Source organism: Numida meleagris, chromosome 1 (genome assembly GCF_002078875.1).
Source record: "Numida meleagris isolate 19003 breed g44 Domestic line chromosome 1, NumMel1.0, whole genome shotgun sequence".
Classification (NCBI taxonomy): Eukaryota; Metazoa; Chordata; class Aves; order Galliformes; family Numididae; genus Numida; species Numida meleagris.
In genome coordinates this window covers 2,583,054-2,607,467 of record NC_034409.1, presented here as the reverse complement: position 1 = coordinate 2,607,467, position 24,414 = coordinate 2,583,054, and the positions used below count along the sequence as shown (strand labels likewise).

Below are 24,414 nucleotides of genomic sequence, written 5' to 3'. Positions count from 1 at the left end.
AAAAGAGAAAAGAAAGGGGGAAAAAGGAAGAAGGAAGAAAGACAGTATAGAATCATCCCTTTCCCATGGCATTTATTGAAATGTCATGTGAAAGAGACCAACCAAAGCTTTATGATCCTTTGGGTAACTGATATGGACAAAAGTTCATAAGAACGGGAAAATTGCAGCTCTGATCTAGTTAATGGATATTAGAGGCACAAAACGCTTCCAAATGCACACAATTATTTTCATCTCCTAATTAAGTGAGGGGGTGAAAGCATCTTTCTAGGAAATATGGTAATATATATTGATCAGAAAAATGATGCTTCTATAGCAAACCCTGAGCACGATGCAAGGTTAAGAGATTCTCATTAATGAAAAAGCTTTTTTATGAAATGATGCCACCACTCAAGGAGAGTGTGGACTATGACCTCCAGTTAAGTGGAGATACATCTTAAATATGACACCGCTCACACGAGCATCACTCAGTGTCTTTCTTGGCCAGATAAATATTGAACAAATGGGTGAACAGACCAAGCTCTCCTGCTCTGCCCTGCTTGTTTGGTGGGTATCCACTGCTGAGGTGATCACCATAAAAATCCCAGTGTAAAGTATGGATGCCTTTCAGGCATACCACTGATCACAGAATCAGAGAATCAGAGGCTGGAAAAGACCACTAAGATCACCTAGTCCTGCCATCAACCCATCCCCACCATGCCCACTGACCATGTCCCTCAGTGCCACATCTCCACATTTCTCGAACACCTCCAGGGACGGTGACTCTACCTCCCCCATGGAAGGCATCAATGAAGGCATCAAATAGCAGTCCAGGCATCCATGTTGGATGAGATCAGCATTGATGAGCGAGGCTCCAGTAGGAATCAACAAGCTACCAACAAGCTGCGTCCAAAGGGCACGTATCAGACAGTCCATAGCATTAGCTATTACCATTACACTAAGAGCAGAAGGGGAAGAGTGGAATGCAATATGAATATATGCAACCAGCAAAGCACAGCAGGTGCAGATCTCCAGACATAAAGCAGCTGGAGATCGAGTCTGATCACTGTTTATATTTCTAATACACACATTGCATGTATTTCAGTAGGGTTACTTCAAAATGGACCCAATCTTGCCCCCTGGGGTCTACATGCACTAGAATTGGCTGTGATCTTGGATCATAATCTTCTGGTTTAATTTGTTCTAAAGGAGTTGGGGTTATATACTCTGATACATCCTCAAAAGAGAATAAAGGCCGTAAGTAGAGACAACTGGAACATTTGTCACAGACCTTCACTTCGAATCTCAGTAAATTTAAAACAGTAATGTAGCTGCATCCACGAGTTCTATGCTGTTTACTTCTGAAAACAATTCCTTTGCATTTATTTTGTCCAGACTCCCACAGTTACCAGATACCCAAGCTGCCACTGAAATTAAAAGCTTCTTCTCCTAGTGCACCTGGATTTAGTTTCTAACTCCTACAAGCACAAACAGAAATATAGATTAGCTCGTTCTGTTACTTATTTTGCTATCTGCCCAGCTCGCCTTGTTAATGAAAATATAATTTATTTCAATTGCAGCCACAAACAAGTACTTTTAATTGTTCGGTATATTAGTGCTACATTGTTTACAGGATTATTCTTCTTCAGGAGGCACAGTCAACTTGGACTGAGTCCCAAATGGATGGTAAGCTTGCAGAATCTAACCTGCGGCGTTGTTTTTGCTTTCTGAAATGTAATATATTTACTTTTAGCCCATTGGGATCTTCCTGCATTTCAGACCTGGGCAGGACAGATTCCAAATTGCCCAAGACGGCAGAATTATCATACCACGGGGGTGGGAAGGAGTCTTTGCTGCAGGATTTAACTGATTAGCTTGAGTACAGCAAGGCACCTGCAAGTGTGTCTCCCATGAACAATACATAGATATAGCCCTGTCTAAAATTTAACCCAGAGATTCTTTACCTACAGGGACAGTCTGGACCCACACAAGTCAGCTCATGATGGAGTGTCGAGTTTGTTTTGCCATAATCTCCAGTGGGAAAAGGAACGACACTTGACAAGAAAAATACTGATGGTGTTTTTGTATTTATTGTGATGTGTCAGGTGGTGTCTGAGCACCTAAGTTCTGGCTGTGCATATTCCTTGGCAAAATCTTGGAGATTTAACCGGAAATCAGTTACCCCAGTGTTTGGAAGTGTTTGCACCCAGGCTTGGGGATGGGGCTCAGATGCACTGCTGAGTTCACAGAATATCCCAGGTTGGAAGGGACTCATAAGGATCACAGAGTCCTGCTCCATTCAGGACCACCCAAAAATCAGATCATTAATGGGGTGCACCCAAAAAAAATAGACTCAATAAGACAGGGAGAAGGAGATGATGCTTAACAATGCTACAAAAGGAACACTTTCTTCTGATCACATGTTTTCATCTTGCTTCTGTGATACTGTGCAATGAATTTGGTGGAAGCCAGCAGAGTCCAATGGAAATTGAGAGAAAAGCAACATTATCCTCTGAAACATCAGACAAATATCGACTTCTCCACAAAAGGCTTACTCAGACGCCCTCAGAGAGTCAATATTTGGTGGGGAGCATTAAAATTTCACAGGCCCTTAGCCAAGGTGACTTTCTGCAAGTAAGGATGATCTCTCTGACAAGCAGACCTGCCACATGTGGGCAGAGGCAGTCCAGCTTTCAGCAACCCCTGGACCTCCAGCTGATTGACAGTAGAGCAGCGTTCATCTTCTTTTTGCTCAGCTAGGGATGAAAACATTCTGCCTTGGGGAAGTGCCTAAGAAACAACTCCATGATCCCAAAGAAACCACTGCAAAGGAGGAAAAGAAAGGGCAAGCCTTGAGACCATGATGATGGGCACTTTGTGAACACAACTGACGGGTCAGGGAGATGGGTAGGAAGATTTCATAGAATCACAGAATTTCTGGCACTTTAGCCCATGAACTCATTCTCTGTAAAGCCTGGACCCACATCCAGTTGCAGTAAAGGGAGATTTTCTGCTCTTTGGGAATTGTCAGTTCCCTTAAGCTTTCAGGAGCTCATGACTAAATTTCATGTGCATTATATCCCATTATGCAGATGCCTTTAAGTAAATGTAAATCACATCAAGACTAATTGTAAAGAGCTTTTGGTTGTGAGAAGCAAAGTGCTTTGAGATGGCCTCTGATGGCTCAATGGCCACATGTCTTTGCCCTCTTTCCCCCACCTCCATTCATCTACACTTGATGATGTCCAGTGCTCTCATAGACAAGGCCAGCAGGGCTCACTGGGTTAATTAAATCAGCGTTGCTTGCTGTCTGGAGCTCAAATGACAAACAAATTTCTGATCTTGACCCTTCTGAGGCAAGGGAGGTTTGCGAAGCATGACAGTGGATCAGTCCTCATTCTGTATTCACAATCTTACCCAGAAGAAGACATCACCACCCAGTGCCTTGGTTCCTCCCTCTTGTTTGCTGGGATGGAAAACACCAGCACTGTGTTAGCACAATAAGCACTTTTTTGTTGCTTCCCTTCCTGGGCTGTCATGGGGAAATAAGATGTCAGGAGATGCTCAGGAAGACTGAAAGGGACAGTTCCCCTCCTCCCAGCTCAGGCTGTGAATGCGAGGCTAATTCTATTAGCCCAGGCACTCCATTATCCAAACAGCCCCTTGCCAGCCTCCTGGTGCATTTGCAGATACATTAGTGTAATGGTGCTGTACACTGCCAAACACATGCTGCCTTCCATCCCAGATGTGCCTCCCAGGCTGAGAAGGTGATTCCTACACTTATATATATATATATATGTATACACATCTATAAGTATATACTGGAGCATCCAAATTTCATTAGATATTGATCCCATAGAGGGGCTCATATTTTTTAACACCCTTCAAGTTCCTGTATAAGCATGGATACAAGCGTACAAAATGCTGCATGATATTTCACCACACAGCTCTTACCATACAACAAGGCTACATGCTTATTACCTGCAAATCATTACGGCTGAAAAAAGACAAACCTGATTCTCTCTTTTCTGTCTTATAAGTTTTTAGGTTTGCAGAAATCTGACCTACACAGGTGGTGACTTTCATACCCTAGCACAACAGTGTTTCTTCTCCTAAGGTGGGGAGGAAGGGATGTAACTCAGAGGAGCGGTGGGTAATGTCAGTGTGACATGTCTTTTCTCTTGCTTTGTGACCTGGCATGGAAACTACAGGGATCCACATATGTGCAGTAGGTCCAGGTTTTCTGCATGCCCTCTGTGTTTCCTGTACTGCACATCACTAGGAGAGGCTACAGGCAGAAGATGTAATCACAGTCGTGCATCACCCTCACAGCCACCCATTTCATCTCACAACAGAGCTGTTGCACGACAGAGGAAAGATGTGATGGGATTTCTGACACTAAAGCAACTCATTCACCTGCACCTACTCCCAGACTGAACCAAGAAAGAGGGCACTCAGGAAAAGGCTGTGTCCATCTCTGGAATCTTCTAAGAAAACACTAAGGAGACAACAAATAACGACACAGGATGTAGTTTAGTGGGACATGGTTTAGTGGACGTGGTGGAGATGGGTTGATGGTTGGACTAGATGATCTCTGAGGTCTGTTCCAACCTTAATGATTCTACGATTCTATACATCAGGTCTCAGTTGCACTTGACCACTCTCATGGCCGACAGGTGAAAGAACAGAATCCCAAACTAACAGCAAATCAGAGAGTCAGACCAAATATTTTTCCCAAAAAATTTGGCAATAAACTCAAGGTTTGGGTGGAGAAAAAGTAATGTTTTGAAGAAACAGTGGCAGAAAGGAATAAGCTGAGAAAGAAACTTTCATCTGCCTAGTAAAGGAATTTGCTATTTTTCTAGGATCTTGAGGCAAAATTGGTGATGCTAAAACCTACAGACAATCCCTTTAGATAAGAAAAATATTATTCAAAACTGCAATTATTTATCAGGTGTCATTTCTCCTTACTTCCCTTAAACAGTTGTGTGAGGAAGCAAACAAAGATATACCCAAGTCATACACTTACATTAAATAAGAAGACTTCAGAATGTATCAAAGCCCCTTTTCGTATCACAACCAACATACTGATGTTCCTCTAAGTAGGAGGAATAACCCCTTAGAGCTGTTTGAGTACATCCCTGTGGAATAGAGGGCCAAGGAGTCAGTACAAATAGTTGGCTATATAAACTTCGTGCCACATCCAGTAGTAGGTGGATTGATTGTCAGTTTACAAAGAAAGGCTAGAAGAGAGAAAGAGAGCCTACTTGGCTTGTGTGGGAGCTGGAAAAGCCTACGATACTTGCCACAAGCACTTTTATCTGTTTAACTACAAAAATTAATGGAAACAAATGATCAGAAGGCAATAAATGGATCTGTAGTTATCCTCACCAAGGAATGCTGATACTCTGTTTACATATCTAATGTTTGTTTTGAGACACAACACTCTCTGCAGGATGCTTCAGTGCATATGGTGTTGTCACTGTGTTTTTTTTTTTTTTCCTTTTTAATTTCTTGATCCCGGGTATGAAAGCGTCCCTGAAGCCCTGGATTGGTTTCCAAGCCTCTCTTTGCTGAGAAAGGAGAGATGCTCTTCAAGCAAAGCAGCCCGGTTGGAGTCTGGATGCAGAGATATGTGAGCTCCTGGATCCTGCAGCCACATGGAGGTTGTGAAGCTCAGGGACCCCCATCAACACGCTTATTTCCACTGCATTAGCAAATGTAGAGCACTCAAGCCATAATAGATGGAATAAACTGCTATCCCCAAATGCTGTGTCCATGTTATCAAACAAAACGGGCCAAGTCTTGTTGACAAGTGATACTGTGTCTACATCTCTACTTTTGGACATCAACAAATCACAGAATCATTAATGCTGGAAAGACTACTGAGATACTCAATCCAACCATCAGCTCATCCCCACCATGCCCACTAACCATGTCCCTCACTGCCACATCTATCCTTTCCTTGAATACCTCCAGGGATGGTGATTCCACCACCTCCTTGGGCAGCCTGTTCCAATACTTGACCATTCTTTGCAGAAGAAATTTTTCCAGATATACAACTTGAACCTCCTGTGGAAGAACTAAAGGCCATGACCTCTTGTCCTATCATTGGTTATCTGGGAGAAGAGGCCCACATCTCACTACAGCTTCCTTTCAGGTAGTTGTAGAGAGCAATAAGGTGTCTCAGTATGGAATGAACTGTTTGCAGGAGCGAGGAAAACCACTATTTATTAAGAAAAAAAAACAACAACAATAGCAAATGAAGGTAAATCCTTCCTCCACTCTCAGGTCATTCCTGGTCCCTTATCACAGATCAGCAGCCTCCAAAGCGTGCACACATCTGGTCTCGAGGCTGTGCCATGAATCACGTCAGTGAATAGGACAGCTTTACACGCAAACCAAATCAAAACAACCAAAAACTAATAACTGTTTTCTTTATTGCAACTGTCATGACTTTGGGATCTCAGTGGAGGAGAAACCACAAATATTTACCTAAACTAGAGATAAGGTGCCATCCATCCACAACCTGAAAAAATGATGTTCTCCCAAATACGGCCCATACCCGCTTCCTTGAGGGGCACATGCAGCTGGATTTGTGAATGAGAATCACAGAAGCTGTTTTTCTCTTTGCAAGCACGTGGTTAAGATGGACTGCGCAGACATTAGGTGTGTTTTCCCAAAGGTGTGAGCTCAACCTTGGAAAAGTGCTGAGTAAAGGGGTAAGTAATTAGTGATGGATAGCATGTTCACCAAGTCCATTAGCTGGAAAGAAAAGCAAATCTGCAGCATGCTCAGCTGGAAAGAAAAGCAAACCTACAACATGCTTTGCATTCCTTCCCTGCATTTCCCTGCCTCATGACAGCATCCTGATGACCCCCTGCCTGTCAGGCAGCTCCCCCCAGCACAGTGCAGTTTCACATCCCACTAGGGATTGGCATTTCCAATCAATTAGATATGTCACCGGTGAATTTCTCTGCTAATTACTGGAGTTTATTATGTCTAAAGCCAGGTTAAATGCAGAATTCCCGAGGTCAAATGAGGTCACCCAGACAATCAGTTCCACATTTTCCATAGCAAAAGAGCCCCCCACAATCAGTCACTGTCAAGTGGTTCGTAATGACCAACCTGCCAGTGAATGGCCTGAGGTGAAAGACTTGGGAGTAGATTATGCTCTTAGAGAGAGAGAAAAGAAAAATCTGAAACAGCAAAGAACATGGCCACCTTGAAGGGGACTAAACAGATGCATGAACCCACAACCCTCTGCTGGTGTGTTGGGGCAGAAGGAGATGGTTTCCTTCACACATAGGCAGCTCATAGAGCACAAGAAGAGTCTTCCATTGCACTATTTTCTGATTCTGATCCAATCACCAGATGTCCCTGGGTTTCAAGGGCGTCAAGTGAAGGCACAATGAAAACTAAGGTGCCCACCAACAAAAATCAACAAGCTGCATCCCATGAGTTGCTCAGAACCATGCCACGAGCTCTGCTGCCTCCTTCCTCGTCCCTCTTTGGCTAGTGTGAGAGGGTTGTAAGCCAGGGAGAACCCGGTAGGGTTGTTCGTGAAAAATAGAGCACGTAGCTCCCTTCAGAAGGCAAAGAAAAACATTTTCCCATCTGTTCTGGAGATTAGAGAGTTTTCAAATCTCTCTGGGCTCATTTCTACACTGCATCCTGTAGGTGAAAGATGTCCTGTCCCTTACCAGCATTTTGTTCTGAGCTGGTTGTAGCAGAGCATGAAACAGCTCAGCCCAACTAAAGCACATAGAGAGGCTCAAAGTGCACGACGTTTGCAGAAGCAGCTGCCTGAAGCCTCCTGCCTAAATGTCAACACTGTTTTCAGAAACAATTACAGGGAATGCAAAAATAGCAATCAGGGTGTTACATACATCTCTATCCAGCGGCTGGCAGACGAGTTTATTTCATGAAGAAGCCAAAAGAAGATCACACAAATTGCTGGATCCACAAGCTCTACCTAAAACACAAAGCTACACAGGCTGCCCTTCCCAGGGTTAAAGGCTTCAGGATGGTACAGAAGCAAGACAGATTCCTTGGATCTTTCAACAGCCAAAAAGGTGCCACAAAGCCCCGACAATCCATGCTGTCAAATTATCCGTGGATTTTTGCAGGGATTTGGCTATCCAAATTGTGATACCTCAGATTTGAAGTTTCTTCCCTATACAGTCTGGGCAAGGCTAACGCTTCTTGGGAGTGAAAGAAAGCTGAACCCTACAGGCTCAGGTCATACTGTGACATTTGGTCTCAGAGTGTTCCCTGGTTTATTGCATTTATTAGTAGAGGAAAGAAGGATACCTTGTCCTGATGGAGGTTGAGTTGGTGCAAATATCTGCCTACATCCCTTGTGTCAATATTCTGTGAATTTGGGCACAGAAAGAGTATTTATGTGAATCATTCTGGAGAGAATTCCTTCTAAACTCATTCTTGCTTCGCTGCTGAGAGGAAACAAGTTACCTTTGCTTTCTGGGACAAGAACTATCAATAAATGAACTTCAAAAATTGCATAGAAGGTTCCTTCCAGAGAAAGCTTCCCAAATCATAGAATCATAGAATCATGAAGGTTGGAAAAGACCACTAAGATCATCTAGTCCAACCGCCAACCTGTCACCACCAAGCCCACTAAACCATGTCACTCAGTACCACAAATTACGTCACTGGAGCACAGAGCTTGTATGAACACCATCTTTAATGCACAAGAAATAGAGCATGCTTTACAAGCTCATAGATGCACCACAAAGGCATGCATGGATCCAAGCTCTCAGAGGAGTACAAGAGTAGTTTTGTACATCAAAGTTCAGGACTAGAGGAGAAGAAGAATCCCTTCATCAAGTGTATTAACGGAAAGGAGTCAGAATGGCATGAATAGTGCCAGGATTTAGATGAGCTAGCAGGACTAATTGTTTAAGGACCACTATTGCAAGAAGTTCCAACTTCAAACTATTCAACAAGACAAGGGGCACTAGGCAGAGAAATTATCCTGTCCCCATACAACACCCAATGAACAGGCAGACAGTCACACCACCCTTGGTATTGATTTTAGTGCCTCAGCAAAACTTCTGAACCCCAGGATTGCCATGTTGCCATCATGGAGAAATATTGGTGGTAGGTGGATGGTTGGACAGGATGATCTTGGAGGTCTTTTCCAACCTTGATGATTCTGTGATTCTGCGTTTATCATATCAACATAGCCTCACGTGCGTACCCAAGAGGGATACCTAGGGAATAGCATTACATCAGTGAGTGACTTCCTGGCCTGTGCTGTCCATCTACACAAATGTGCTTCCATGGTTCAGTATACCAAGCCTATGCTGCAAACAAAAAAGCAGATACATTCTGTCTCTGTTCACTGAAGGGAAGTTGGACTTGATGACCCCTAAGGGTCACTTCCATCTCAAACAATTCCATGATTCTATGATTCTGCGCATCAGAGTCAACGATCAGTTCAGTTCACTGCCTCAGAATAACTTCCTAAGGGAAGAACACAAAGCAAGCCAAAAAATCCCACAATCCACAAACAAAGAAAAATCCCCACAAAGTAAGACAAAACCAAATTAGTATTCAAGAATTTCCCATTACTTCCTCATCTTGTTAGGAGATGCTACAAGAAAATTTTTTTCAGGGTAGTTGAGTATATTATTATCCAAACACCAACAGTAAAACACAGCATGACATCAAAGTTCCTTTTTAATAGAAATGAACATAAAAGCCAGCTTGCCTTTGAAGGGCAGGTTCTGATGTGGTTTTATTTTCCTCATCCTATAACACCCATCTATGCTGATAATGTCTATATCACGTAGCATAAAATGATGTGAGATATTTAGCAGGGAAATAAAGCAAGAAAGGCACAAAGTAAAACGGGCAAAAGGCACAGAGAAACTGTGGGACAGTTAAAAAATGTTCTCCTTGACGCTGACCAAAAACAACCTGGCCATTAATCCCCACTAGCAAGGAGCACTTTTAGCAGCTCAGGAGCATCTCACACAAAATAGTACTAGAAAATGGTAACTGTGTACAGTCATGGTGTAAGGAAATGCCTTGAGAAAGTAAATACTTCCTTTAAAGAAAGATATGTGAGCCCGCAATGGAAACAACTTTTGAAGCATGTTTAAAATGTAATGATTAAGAGAAGAGTCCCTGACAGCCACAGGGCACCAAACCAGGAAAGCACTCGAGCATGAGCTAGATTGAAAAGATTAAGCCCAAGAGGTTTAGAAGTGCCTCCACTGAAGGTTTCCTGAGCCAGGGTCGCTGCCTTGCCCAAATCCTCCTTCCCTGGGAGCACTGGTGCCCAGCAGAATACCAAAGCAGAGGGTGATTAAACACTGGTGCTTTCAAGTGACCTGCAAATGTAAGGTCTGAGCGAGGCAGCCGAGAGGAGGAGACCTGGCTGTCACGGAGATTGGAGGAGACAGATGTTTAATGGAGTCCAGGATTACAGATCTGGCACGTTTCACATGTAATCATCAGCTTCTTAGGTTTCCTCTTTCTTCTCCCCTTCTGAGTCTGTTACAGGGTCAGGGGCTGGGGGAGGAGGGAATGAAGATTTTCAGATTTCTACCTAAATTCTTTGAGCTGCCCTTAATACTCTGACCTATTCCAAGCCAAAACCACAACCAAGGCACTGAGAAATGGGAGTGGATTTATTTATTTATTTATTTATTTTAAGTAACAGGAGTGTTGCATCAAGCCCCACGGATCTGCACTGTTTTCCCCATGCAGAACTCAGCAGGCTGTGCTTGACTCACAGGGGCCACACCACAGAGGAACAACACCGCGATCAATGGGGCCAGCTGACCCATGCACAGTGTGCCAGGCTGCCCTGAGCCCCAGGGGAGACATCGGCACAGCTTCCCACCCAGGATCGATAGTCCCTGCCACTTCTCTCCCACGGAATGACTCCACAAATGCACTTCGTACTTGCAGGTTTTGCTCACTTTTTCCCTTCAGCCTTCCTAATATTTTCGTGCTCACCACAGAGATATGACACAATCATAGAATGAGAGAATGACTTAGGTTGGAAGGGTCTTCAAAGACCATCAAACTACAACTCCCCTGCCATGGGCTGGTTGCCTCCCACTAGATCAGGCTGCCCAGGGCCCTATCCAGCCTGGCTTTGAACCCCTCCAAGAATAGGGCATCCACACTTTCTCTGGGCAACCTGTTCCACCAGGGAAGGAGTTCAAAGATGAAACAAACCGTCCCTTATAGGAACACAGTGCTTTCAAATGTCCCCAGGCATCCTCCAGCTCCTGCGCTGCCTCTTTGATCAACCCATGGAGGAAGCAGCTTGGCACAGAGAAGACTTCAGCAAGCTGAGAGGAGAATGCTGACATCAGATATTGCTGTTCAATTCCAAGCCAAATGCAATTCCACAGATGGTGATGTGGAAGTCATAGTTCTCCCCACAAATGGAAGGCACATCGATGTGAGCATAACTATGTAGTTTAGGCAGCACCATTGGAGCAGGCTGCCCAGGGAGGTGGTAGAGGCATTGGCCCTGGAGGTGTTCAAGAAACATGGATGTGGCACTGTGGGACATGGTTGGTGCACATTGCGGAGATGGACTGATGGTTGGACTAGATGATCTTCGTGGTCTTTTCCAACCTTAATGATTCTATCACTCTGTGATTCTATGATTCTACGTCTGAACTCAGGTCTTTTAATGAGAAAGGCTGTATCAGGCACCAAATCATTTTAATGTATTTTTAAGGACTAAGTGCACCCCAAAGTTGGTCCAAAGTCTGCCGATACAGCTCCTCCTGCTGTGTCCCAGTTATGACCACAATCTACATGCAGAGAAGTCATCTCTAGGGCGAGGTATATCTGAAGGAGACAGGGTTCTGGTACCGATGAGCAAGTCCAAGAAGGAAGCCAAGGGAAGAAAGGCTGAGGCAGCTGAAGGATTGCTGCCTTCCAGTACTTTGAGGGATCTTATAAGCAGGGACTTCTTACCTATTGTGATCTTGGAAATATCTACTGTACCTTAAGGACACATGGATCCACAGTGGCTTGTCCACAGCTATACAAGGTGGGATATGAATCCAGATCTCTCAAGTTCTGGACAGTTTCTCAAATCCAAAGTTCCTCAGTATAGTTCTTGTTTCAGGGCAAAGTGAGGTTTTGAACACAGCACTGGCACTTCCAAAAGCATTTCCAAGGCATAATCAGAGTTTATTTCAAATGCGAAAAACCCAAGATTGAAGGACAACAGGAGATGAAATTCCAGATGCCCACATATCTCATGGTATGAAGACATACCCTGATAGAATTTCTTCTTTTGCCACAGAGGACTCATCTGGGGCATCTCCAAGACCTTGAACTGGTTCCTCACTGGCTCACCCCAGTCTTCTGTTATTTATGTCCCCACTGCAGCACACAAGCACCCCTGAATATGATTAAAAGATTAAGAGTGTCCCTACTCCCTTAATGATGCCAAAGCTTCTTTGTCCTAGGATATCCACATGCGAACAGCAAACGAGTTAAAATCAAGCTAAACTATGACTTTTCCTTGCCATAATATGCATTATGCTGATAAAGTATTATTTCAAGAGAGTCAGCAGCAGAGTGAGCTGCAGTTTTGCCAGTGGGCCAAATCGTTTTTATCATTCTTGGCTGGGAAATACAGGCACTCAGTGTCTTTTCCATCCTTAGCTGAGCATCAGTGCAGGGTTTTCCATCCATGCAGTCATTTCTCAGAGGGCATCTGAACTTAGTTAACAGGCTCTTAATTAGGTGAAAGCAAATGCAAGGGAGAGAGGAGTTCAGCCTCTGATATTGCTGAGGGTGATAAGTGGTATTTTAAGGGCAGGAAAGGACAGTCAAAAAGAACAAAAGTTGCCTTGGCCGCCAACTGGGATTACGCTCACTTATTAGAGGTTGACTGAACTCTAGGAACTTTTCTGCCTCGTGTGTTTCGTTCAGGACTGCCCAAAAGCAGGGTGGCTGGGCAACAAAACAGGCAGTTAGGAGACCCTTCTTAGAGAGAGCCAAACACAACACAACTTCACAAAGTATATTTCAGCATTTTACCCGGGCCTCTGAGAAGCTCTGATGACCCTGATCTTACTGAGCATGTCAGCCTCAGAGCATCAAATTACTCCAGAAAAGAGACTATGCTGTCAATATCCTTCCCTCCTAGCTTTTATAGATTGAACAGTGAAGTCCTGCAGAAGACCTGAACATCTCCAAAGAGTCCCTGCTCCATCCCTGAAGGTGTTCAAGGCCAGGTTGGATGGGGCCCTGGGCAACCTGGTCCACTACCAGATGTAGAGGTTGGTGGCCCTGCCTGGGGCAGGGGCATTGGAACTTGATGATCCTCGGGGTCCCTTCCAACCCAAGCCATTCTATGATTCTATAATGTACACAGAGTGATCACCTTCCACACAATGCACTGTAGCCCCTTCTACAAGATGACAGACATCTTCCCAACAGCCTTCAAGTCAGCAGAGTAAAATGATAGGCATCTGCAGCAGCAATGCCACTATTTATAACAGCTTATGGGTGTCTCCGCTGCTTTTAAATCCCAGGTCAAAAAGTCACACTTATTGGACAATCTCAGCTTTCTCTTTTCAAGCATAATCATTTCATTCTCTTCTGGTCTTGGACCAATGATGAAAAACATGGTCTGCACGCAACCTGGTGGCTCACAAACAAACAAATGTAAATTTACAGGAAAAACACTTGAGTTATTTTTAAAACTTGTGATCTTGAGCCAGTGTTTCTGGGGACAGGCTCAGGCTGACAATCCCCAGGAAACAGCCACTCCAAACCGAGGGCTTAATGCTAATTGAAATCTTGTGCAAAGACCGCATTTGAAGAAATTATGTTGTAATTAGGTAAAGTTATTAGTGATTGCTTTAACTAATTGATATGATAACACAATCGGCAGACAAGATTTTAATCAGTGGTCATGAAATCAGAAGTAAACTAACCTGTCACTACCTCCTCCTTTGCAGCTAATTTGCACACAATAATTCTGTTGCAGATAGTGACTCAGCGTTGAAAAGAAGAAGAAGAAATCTCAGGAGACAAATAGGTAAAAGCCTCCCCCATTTTAATGAGAAACAGACACAGAAAGGCCAAAAAGATCTGTCAACATGATTTGTGATACCATTACTTAATTTTTACCAAATGCTTTTTCTGCCGTGCTTTAGCTGAAGTACATATTTATTTGATATCGCATTGGCAAAGTTTAAAAGAGCCCCCCAAAATACCTCTCTGCTTCTGCTACGCGTGACCCGACCGCTCTCACCTTTAATTTTTAGGGAGTGATAGCACTGCACAGATGGGGGTTATTCTCAGATCACGGATGCCTTTCTGCTAGTTTATAGGAAAGAAGCACAACTTTCTGCTAGAGTGTGACTGTGTCACCTGCACAAAGCCAGCCTTCCTGCACAGAGAGGGACAGGAAACCTTCCTTGAGTAAAACACGGGGTTACTCATAAACTATTCACAGAACGGTGTCCTCCTTAACCATTAGTAAACCAGAAGTGGGAGGCAGCTCAAAGCCTTGGAATTTTAATAAGAAGAAGTTTGGGCTTCTTGCTGTTTGCCTTCTCTTTTTTCAGTCTTTCAGTTCCTTTTCTCTAGCTCTTCCCTTTGATCCCCTTATATCAAAGAGAAGAGCTAAGATTCTCATATCTTGGAGTTGCTTCCAGGTGTTGCATCAGCTTTGCAAAACGCTTCCAGCACTGGAAGAGTCCCAGGAGTCCAACATGTTGAAATGGAGTTATTTAGGGGGTTGATTGAGTGCCCTTCCAATAGCCACAAGAGGAAAATGAGCATCCTGCACCTCGTGACATCCAGAGCTGGGTTGACTATATCAACACTTCAGCATCATGGAGACAAGGAGACATGCCCATTCAGCAGTGTGGGGGCAGATGGGATAGGAGAGAGCAAAGGAGTGGAGCAACAGAAAAGCCTGCAAATGAGAAGACAGGGCCACAGAGAAGGGATGAGATTGGAGACAGAAGCAGAAAAGAGTAGGAAAGGGATGAAAGAGGCACTTCAAACCCTGCATAGAACATCAGGGAATTTGTAGTCTCAGGCTTCTTGTCCGAGAGGAGAAGGAGAGTTTTGGTGACAAATCTTTGGTGACCCTTGGTTTTGGTGACAAATCTTGCCCTTTCCATCATTTGATCACTCTCCCTATAAAATATATATTTATATGGATAGAATAAAGCCCTTCTGCTGGTGAAAAGTCACTGCATCCTGCTCCTGAGAGCTCAGCATTCAGAGGAGCTGCAAGGGAGGACCAAGGACCACGGGGAATTCTATGATTCTATAGAATCATAGAATCATAGAATTACTAAGGTTGGAAGGAATCTTAAAGATCATTGAGGTCCAACTTCCATGTCATGCGCTGGCTGCCCCCCACCAGATCAAGCTGCCCAGGTCCCCATCCAACCTGGCCTTGAGCATCTCCAGGGATGGGGCATCCCAACTTCTCTGGGCAGCCTGTGCCAATGCCTCACCACCCTCTGAGTAAAGTTATTTCTTCCTAACACCTAACCTAAAGCTCCCCTCTTTTAATTTAAAGCCATTCCCCCTTGTCCTATCACAATTAGACTGGTCGTTACGCTCCTCATGAAAATCCCCGTGTGCAACCCAAGAAACCCCAAGCACGCTAAGTAAAGTGCAGCCAGGCAGATGCTGCTTTTACACACGCCTTGTGATATTCTTTGAAACTCAACAAGTCAGGTTTATAGCAGCAGTGCTTTGAAGGTGTTTCAGATTAAAGGATGCCATGCTGAGCTGGGTCCTAACACCTCATTGGCTTGGGGCATGGCAAGAGCAATGCTTGCTGGGACTGTCGAAACTAAAATAGGACTGAGACAAGCTGGAAGATTTAGTTTTATTATTGGGGCTTCCATTCCCATTGAGGACTGATGAGTAATGAAGCTGAGCTTGGCAAAACTGCTTTTAATGAAATAGCTGAATATGCAACAGAATTGCTCTTATCTCTAGGACACAGACAGGGGTGAGCCCTGAAGACTGAGGTTGAAGAAACCCTGGTCCATGCCTGCCTTTGAAAAGGTCAGGCCAAGCTGCCACCCTCCTGTCCCTCATCTCCACAGACTTCACAACATAAAGGGATTTCAGTGGGCACTGAAAAGCTTTGACAATTCAGGGTTTCATCCATTTGTGAAAAGGACCGTATGACATGGTTTGTACAATGGACACAATATACACTCCCCAACACCATACCGTTTTCCATGTTGTCTCCAGTGATGGCAAAACCCTGCACCTACTCTCAGCCAACCCTCCTCTATACAGTGAGGTCAAGCAGATGTTAATTCAAGCACCTGAAGTGTGTTCACACAGAATCACACAGGTTGGAAAGGACTTGAAGGGATCATCGAGTCCAGCCCCACTGCTAAAGCAAGAACCCTACAATATGTCACACAGGTAGGCGTCCAGTCAGGTGTTGAATATCTCCATAGAAGTAGACTCCACAATCTCTCTGGGCAGCCTGTTCCAGTGCTCTGTCACCCTTATCATAAAGAAGTTCTTCTGCATGGTAGTACGGAACTTCCTATATTCAAGTTTTAGGCCATTACTCCTTGTCCTGTTGCTATGCACCATGGAGAAGAGCCTGGTCTCATCCATTTACCTCCCATCTCCCTTTGGATATTTATAAACATTTATCAGATACGTGTATTGTGGGCACACAGACAGCACACCTTATTGCCACGATGGCAGCACTATTATTTGCATTCCGTCCTATATCATAAATAAAATCAGAAATGGACACTGGCTTGTGTAGTGTTGAATGTTTCATAAAATCAGATAGGATGTAAAATAATAATGGTCCATGCCCTTTCCACTAACCTCTCACACACAAGCACCTTTGGGCTTCAAAGATCGGTGTAGGGGGGTGGTCTAATAAACTGCAGGAGAATCAGCACTCCTGGATTATCTGTGGGATTCCACCTACAACCTCTATGGGTTCCCATTCGACAAAATGGGTCTGCTCATGTTCTAGCGGTCATGGAATTGCAGGCAGATAAAATATCAGCAAGAATATGCTCCTGGAAGTTTCTGGAGGAAAAACAATTTACTCCTTCCAAATTTCATTCTTTAAGGAATTACAGAATCATAGAATCACAGAATTAGCTAGGTTGGAAAAGACCTACAAGATCATCCAGTCCAACCATCCACCTACCACCAACATAACCCCACTAAACCATGTCCCTCAACACCATATCTAAACGTTTCTTGAACACCTCCAGGGACGGTGACTCAACCACCTCCCTGGGCAGCCCATTCCAGCGCCTGACCACTCTTTCAGAAAAGTAGTACTTCCTCATGTCCAGCCTAAATCTCCCCTGGCACAACTTGAGGCCATTCCCCCTCATCCTGTTACTAGTTATAAGAGAGAAGAGGCTGACCCCCAGCTCACTACAACCTCCCTTCAGGTAGTTATAGAGAGCAATAAGGTCTCCCCTGAGCCTCCTCTTCTCCGGACTGAACAATCCCAGCTCCCTCAGCCCCTCCTCATAAGGCCTGTGCTCCAGACCCCTCACCAGATTCGTCGCCTCCTCTGGACATGCTCCAGGCCCTCAATGTCTTTCTTGCAGTGAGGGGCCCAAAACTGGACACAGTACTCGAGGTGCGGCCTCACCAGGGCTGAGTACAGAGGGACAATGACTTCCCTACTCCTACTGGCAACACTGTTTCTGATATAAGCCAGGATGCCATTGGCCTTCTTGGCCACCTGGGCACACTGCTGGCTCATGCTCAGCCGAACGTCAACCAACACCCCCAGGTCCATTTCCTCTATGCAGTCTTCCAGCCACTCTGCCTCAAGCTTGTAGAGTTGCCTGGGGTTATTGCGGCCAAAGTTCAGGACCCGGCACTTGGTCTAGTTGAACCTCATCCCATTGGCTTCAGCCCAGAGATCCAGCCTGTCCAGATCTCTCTGTAAGGCCTTGCTACCCCCAGGCAGATCAACACCTCCTGCCAGCTTGGTGTCATCTGCAAACTTAATGAGGGTGCTCTCAATGCGCTCATCCAGGTCATCAATAAAGATACTGAAAATGACAGGCCCATGAGAGTATGGCCCATTGGGAATGGGAGGTAGGAAGTGAGTAAACAGTGATGAGCAGCATGTATTTGTCCCATTGCCCTCTCCTAGAGAGAATCAAGAGAGCTCCTGTGTGTGTTACTGGACCAACCAGCCAAAGGAGCCAAACGTCTCAGCTCTGTAAATGGGAAAGGCTGTAGAGCGGTGGGATCTGATGGTACCTGTCCCAAAGTGGCCCAGAACAAAATAGGATGCTCTTGGCAACTCTGAAATCAACAGACTGAATTTTGGTGTATCGTCATGTTTAAAGGCTTTCACCATGTGGGAGCCTCACTCTACTTAAATAAAAGGAAGGACGCTCTGACTAAAACGGTGAGAAACAGAATGTGTCCTGTCCGAAATTTTGTAGTTCATTAGCATCACTTGCCTCCAGCTGCCCACCCCATCCCAGCAGGTGACTGGGACTGTTTTCTCCCTGACACTGGAGAAGACATCATATCCTTCCCAGCATGATGAAAAAGAGCAGATGAAAAAGAAGTTCCTGCTCTGTCACCATACCTTTTCACCTGCTGATGTTAACATCATCTAGCAGCCTCTCTAATGAAGATGAATGTACAGAGTTGCTCCACTCCTTACACAATATTTGAGTTATTCATAGCTCAGAAGAGAGGGATGGAAACAATGGAGACCTCACAGACACACAAAACATTTAAAATAAAGTGTTTGAAGCACAAGAAATGGCAGTTTGGGAAACTACAACCCCCCAGACTATGCAGAGAAGAAAAACAATCAGCCTGCAACTTCTGAGCTTCTGGAAGACAGCAACCCCACTAACCACCTCCATTCAAAACCCACACACATCTCTGCCTTATCGCCCTGGGAAAACTTATCCTCGCTAAGGTAAAGGCTAATCATTTCAGTGTTAGCCACAGCCTGGAAAACAGCCACCTGAAGAGAGGATATGAAGGTCTATAAAATCATAAAAGGTGGAGAGGGGATGATTATTCACTTTCATTTTTAAGAGGCAGGAATTAGTGGGTAGAAAACCTGCCATAATTGTGGAAGAGTGGAGAAGATAACACAGCCCATCTCCGTCCTGAACACCGCTGACTGTTGACCACTGCAGCACAACGCTGGCAGAGGGTCAAAGCAAAGGACACAGTATCTAAAGGGGAGCACAGTGTTAGGGAACTTCTGGCAGTTCGTGAAGGCAATGGGAAGCATATCAGTTTGTGTTTTATATTTGGTGCCATTTACATGGTGCAAGGTCAGGAGAGTTGTATTTACTCCATGAACCCCAATGTATGGGTGAACGCATTGCTCTTGCACTGGTGGCTTGCAGTAGAACTGGAGGTGCACAGTAGGGCACTTGCATCACCCTGCCACATTCCCTCATTGCTCCCTTTTGCCTAGCCATCCTAAGACTGCTTACAAACGTGCACAAAACAACCAGTTACAATACTTCAAATCCTTGCATGTCCACGAGGCTAATTACAAGCAATGAATTTCTTCATGCCAAACTATCTTCCCAACCCAAGGAGCAAACTTCCCTAAGGCCAACCACTCTGCCACAATCAGTCAGACTTCCATGTTGAAAACCCAGATTGGATCTTCCATGAACTCTGGCTGGTAGTATTTTCAATAATAATAATGCTAATAACACAACAAGAATGTCACTCTAAATCATGTCTTCACCATGGCAGGCCGTGCCTCCCACTCTAGATCACTGTGTCTCAGGGAAGCTCCAGCTTCTCCAAATACTCCATTTGGAGCCAAAAGATTCAGCGTTGCACTTACTCACTCTATTCATATCTGCGGCAGATGTAGCCACAGTTTGAATGGGGGCGGAGAGAATGTGGTACACAGCAGATGCAACAGCAACTCCTTGTCATGTAGCCAGTAGGACGTGTAACTGCATAAGGCAATGCTGGGGGTGGTTCCTCCCCCTTAGGTCTGTGCCCCTGTCCTCTCAATAATCTTCATCAGTGTATAAATGCAATGGTTTCTAAGCACAAACAATCACTAGATATTTAATGGCGCACCAGTATCTTTGGTAGTAACTGTTCACTCTGAGAATTTCACGCCCAAGCCTGCCATCCATAGCATGATCAAGCTGAAAGCTTGCAGAACACCACAGACTGACAGGGTTTCTTACCTGCTTCTCAGACATGATATAGAGGTGTTCATGATCCATTGAGAAGGCCATGTCCCGTAAGATGGGGCCAGTGTCCACCACCTGCACTATCTCATACTCCAGTGTGTTCTTGGTGGTGCCATCCACACGGATCTGCAGAGCAAAAACAAAAGTGGGGAGAGAACATGAGTACTTTTCCTCCTCCTGTTTAGACTGCAGAATAATCATTAGAGAAATGCATTCTTGTTCACGTCTTTTGGATAGCAACCACCGTCACCACAAAATAAACTTTTCCCTTGCCTCCTCACTGAAAGGACAAAGCAGTTTAACTGCTGCTGCTGGTCCCATCAACACAAAAGATCTGTAGAAGAACAATCCAGAGCTTTCTGATTTTCTCTGGCACTATCAGTGTATTACCGTTGTGGTATTACTATCAGTGTATTACAGTTGCTGCCTGGATAAATCTTGCCGAAAATTATGATATAAAGGGTAGAACTTGTGGTGATGATGAGCAAAAGAGGAAAAAACACACAAGAGTCTTCCAGACTGACTCACTCAAATGCTAGTCAGATACTATTATCATTCTTATTGCTAATATTCCATGGGGCAATATATTATTGCAGAATGTACAATATGACACAGGCTATTTCTCTTGTTGATTACTTATATCTGATATTGAAATCTGTCCTGCACAATTACGGCACCTTATGATTCCAGCTACAATTCATAACAGGGAGTCACTTACGGACATCAATAACTGGAATTATGAGAACACTGCCCCAGTTTATCCCCGACAGAGAGCCAGAACTACAGAAGAAAGTGCACAAAACTCAGTAGGTTTCTCTTTTTCCTGGTCTAAAGTCAACTTCTAGCGATTGGACTGAAAAACAGCTGGAGAAAGTCTCTCATCTTTTCCACGAGTATAATCACAATTCAGGATAATCTAGCTATCCATAGGAGTGCTGAATCCCTTTGGATATTCCAGGCTCTGTATTTCAGTAAAACCTGTGACCATATGATTCAGAAATGCATCTACACTGCTTCCCTCACTGTGTTTACTCTCAGTTTCTGAGAATCTATTATCCCATAGCAATCCAAACATTACAGTACCCCTCCCTGGTTTCCCTAGTTGCAGCAGATCTGTTTCCAAATGATGATCTCCACATCCCCCCGAGAAAAGCAGATCAAATGCTCCCAGTCCCTGGTTTGTAATTGTGCAGATTGATAGCTGAGCAAAAAAACACACCCAAAAGGAAATAACACGCCATGGAGAAGTGACAGTATCAAGACCCATTCCCACTGTTCCCTGGCACACGGGCCATGAGCTTGTTCCTTCTGTATCAACCTTTTTTGCCAAGCAGCTGAGCCCGAACCATCTTCTGTGTTATAAAGGAAAAGAGAAAGGAAAAGAGGGAATGACAAAGGTCTGGAAAGCCTGTATAAATAAAGGGCTGCAATGATCATAGAACCATAGAATGGTCTGAGTTGGAAGGGACCATTAAAGGCCATCTACTCCAACTCCCCAGCAATGAACAGGGACATCTACAGCTCAGTCAGGTGCTCAGAGCCCCAACCAACATGACCTCGAGTGTCTCCAGGGATGGGGTATCCACCACCACCCTGGGCAGCCTGTGCCAGTGCCTCACCACCTTCATTGCAAAGAACTTTTTTTCTTATATCCACTCCAAATCTCCCTTGCCGAAGGATACCAGAGGATGTGCAGTTGGTTTATCATCTTGATGGATCTGGTGCTGACAGAAACATACTCCACAGGGTTAACACGCAAAGAGCTTGGGGCCTTCACCCCAACATCAAGCATCCATGGTGCCTGGTAGGAAAGGGCTCATTCGTGTCCATAATGAATGCCTTTATCTCCTCAGTTTCTACTCAAGAGTAGTCACTGATATGGTTCCCTTGTGAGGCAAAGGAGAAAGAGGCCAATGGGCTCAGGATGAGCCTTCCCCCTTAGGACAGTCAGAAGAAAGGAAGGACAAACAAAAAGAACTGCAGGTGGAGAAACACAGGAACCTGTACACTTGAGTCACTGCCCCAAGCAGCTCAGATAACCCCCTAACAGGAGTCCTTCCAATTTCCTATGGGGACTTCTCTGCACCAAGTTCTCACTGTCAGAGGGCAATGACTGAGCTTTGTCTGCTGCTTCAGCTTCGTCCCCCTTCCCCATCCCCTGTGGCTGCTCTAAACAAACCTTACGTCTTTGCTGCCTTGACCTTGATTTCTCAGCATCAGCAGGGTCAGATCTGTAGGCCACCAGATATGTAAGCAGCCAATTATCACCCCAGGCTCAGTCACTGTCCCCAGCCTTTGCCAGGCCCCATTAGAGGAGAAGGAGCTCAGAGATAGAAGAGGCAGGCTGAAGAAATAACAGCGGGAGTTAACAAACAGCACGGGCACGAGGCACAGTCCCCTGGGATCTCCTCTGTGGGCTTGGTGCAGGTAAAAGATTGCAGAGGTTTCACACCAGGAAAACAGTGATACTTGGAAGGGATTTAACAGCTATCGCTAACCTAATTGGCTGCAAAATCATTATGGTGCAGAAGGGGAGGGAGGGCTCATTCCTCTGAACATGTGCAAGCACGCACACATGCACCCATGCCTACACAGCCTAACGGCTGGAAGTGCAGAGATCTCTTCTTCTAGGCAAAGCTGTTAAATAAGGAAAAAGAAAATTCAGAAAGCGGCCAAAAAGTCAGGCAGACATTCACCCATACCACAAAAACCATGCAAGCCCTGTGCCAGCAAAGAGGTGATAGCACAAAGGGGTGATATCGCAGCTTGCATCCGGAAGTCTGGTCCCTAAATCAAGTCCTGTCTTATTCTGCTTTCAACTCTGGCCTTCGTATGTTCAACCACAGACACTGAGCCTAAAGGATCTCCACCTTCCCAGAACACTCCTGCTGCCGAGCATCAAGCATACAATAGCAATTTATCTTAGAGTTTTATTCCTCACTCCCAGGCAACCACTAGAACCAGAGCATTTGGGTTTGGAGGGGAAAAAAAAAAGCCAAGGAGTCTATACAGGGGAAATAAGGAGATTCTGATCAAAGCCTGCAAGTGACCATCACTGATGTCAGGGACACAAATGCAATATACCCGTGCTGCTGATTGCAAGAGAACTCCAAGCACACACCAGCACTTTGCTCTGCTCTTGCTTTCCTTAGTTGACATCAGCTGTAAGCATGGAGCTGGGGTGCTGGAGCAGATGGAGTTTTCTTCTGACTGAAGTACAGATATTCTTATATTGAAGATGTTCTTAACAGGCTGTGAGATTAGAGCCTGACTGAGAGTCCAGGATTTCTCCTTGAATCTGGCTGTGAACCATTAGCATCTCTGCAAGGTAGGAGGGTGGAGGGCAAGGCAGTACTGGAAGGAGGGGGCTTCAGGACCATATGCAGGTCTGAAAACGCTCAGCCCACCACTACCACCACTGCCAGATGTGTGTGCACTCATCCACAAACATGCTCATCACCTTCACTGCTGGAATACCTGTTCCCGTTGCCTGCACACCTGCCCTACTCAGCGCCCTAAATCCTCATCCAACCCCACCACCACGCCTGCCACCGCCCATAGGACCGACACCAACCACCTTTTACCCAACACCCTGATAACCCTCCATTGCCCCACAGCCAACACACGAGCAGAGCTCCCAGGGAACAGCTCATTCAGACTGCACATTAATCCTGCTTCTCAGAAGGCTGCGCTTGCTGGGCTTCATTCTGCAAAGCCGGCTGCTATTAAAACATCAGCATGATGCTTCCCGAAGGTCAACTGCCAGGGGACCTATTCTGGCAGCTGTTTGTTTGTTTGTCTGAACATTATCTAGGTCTGGCTGTTTATTTACATCCATTGAAGTATCAGACAATAAATATCCTCTCCCAGTAGCAAACAGATGCTTGCACTCGAACGTTCTGGTTAGCGCTAGCTTCAGAACGATCCCCTTAATGAGCAAACAACACTATTAATCTTTAAAGATACAGGCTCTGGTCTTCCCTGAACGCCCACACTGGTCATGGCTAGACCTATAGGCATTCTGGCGAGGAGCCCATGGGTCTGGTAGATGAAAGAAGGTAAAAGATACCTTCTATTATTCAACTGGTGCTTTTCAGTGTTACCTGGATCCCTCCAGCCGCTGTGGGTCCACAGGAGAGAAATGTTTGAGAACAGACTCCTGGGCAAGCTGGTGACAGATCAGACTTCTAAGAGGGTCATGGGTTTCAGGGGTTGGGATCATATGGTTATTGAA

General features: G+C 45.0%; 1 protein-coding gene across 5 annotated transcripts in view; it reads right to left on the bottom strand.

Moving 5' to 3' along the window:
* The window catches only part of PLXNA4 (plexin A4), a 468,858-nt gene that overhangs the window by 205,994 nt on the left and 238,450 nt on the right, over positions 1–24,414 (bottom strand). For 4 of the 5 annotated variants that reach the window (XM_021384299.1, XM_021384300.1, XM_021384302.1 and 1 more), the window contains one exon: positions 20,175–20,306. In XM_021384299.1, the coding sequence (XP_021239974.1) occupies positions 20,175–20,306 (132 nt within the window). Of the gene's footprint in view, positions 1–20,174; positions 20,307–24,283; positions 24,383–24,414 lie in introns of those variants that run through there. The other variant, XM_021384303.1, reaches the window with a different exon arrangement.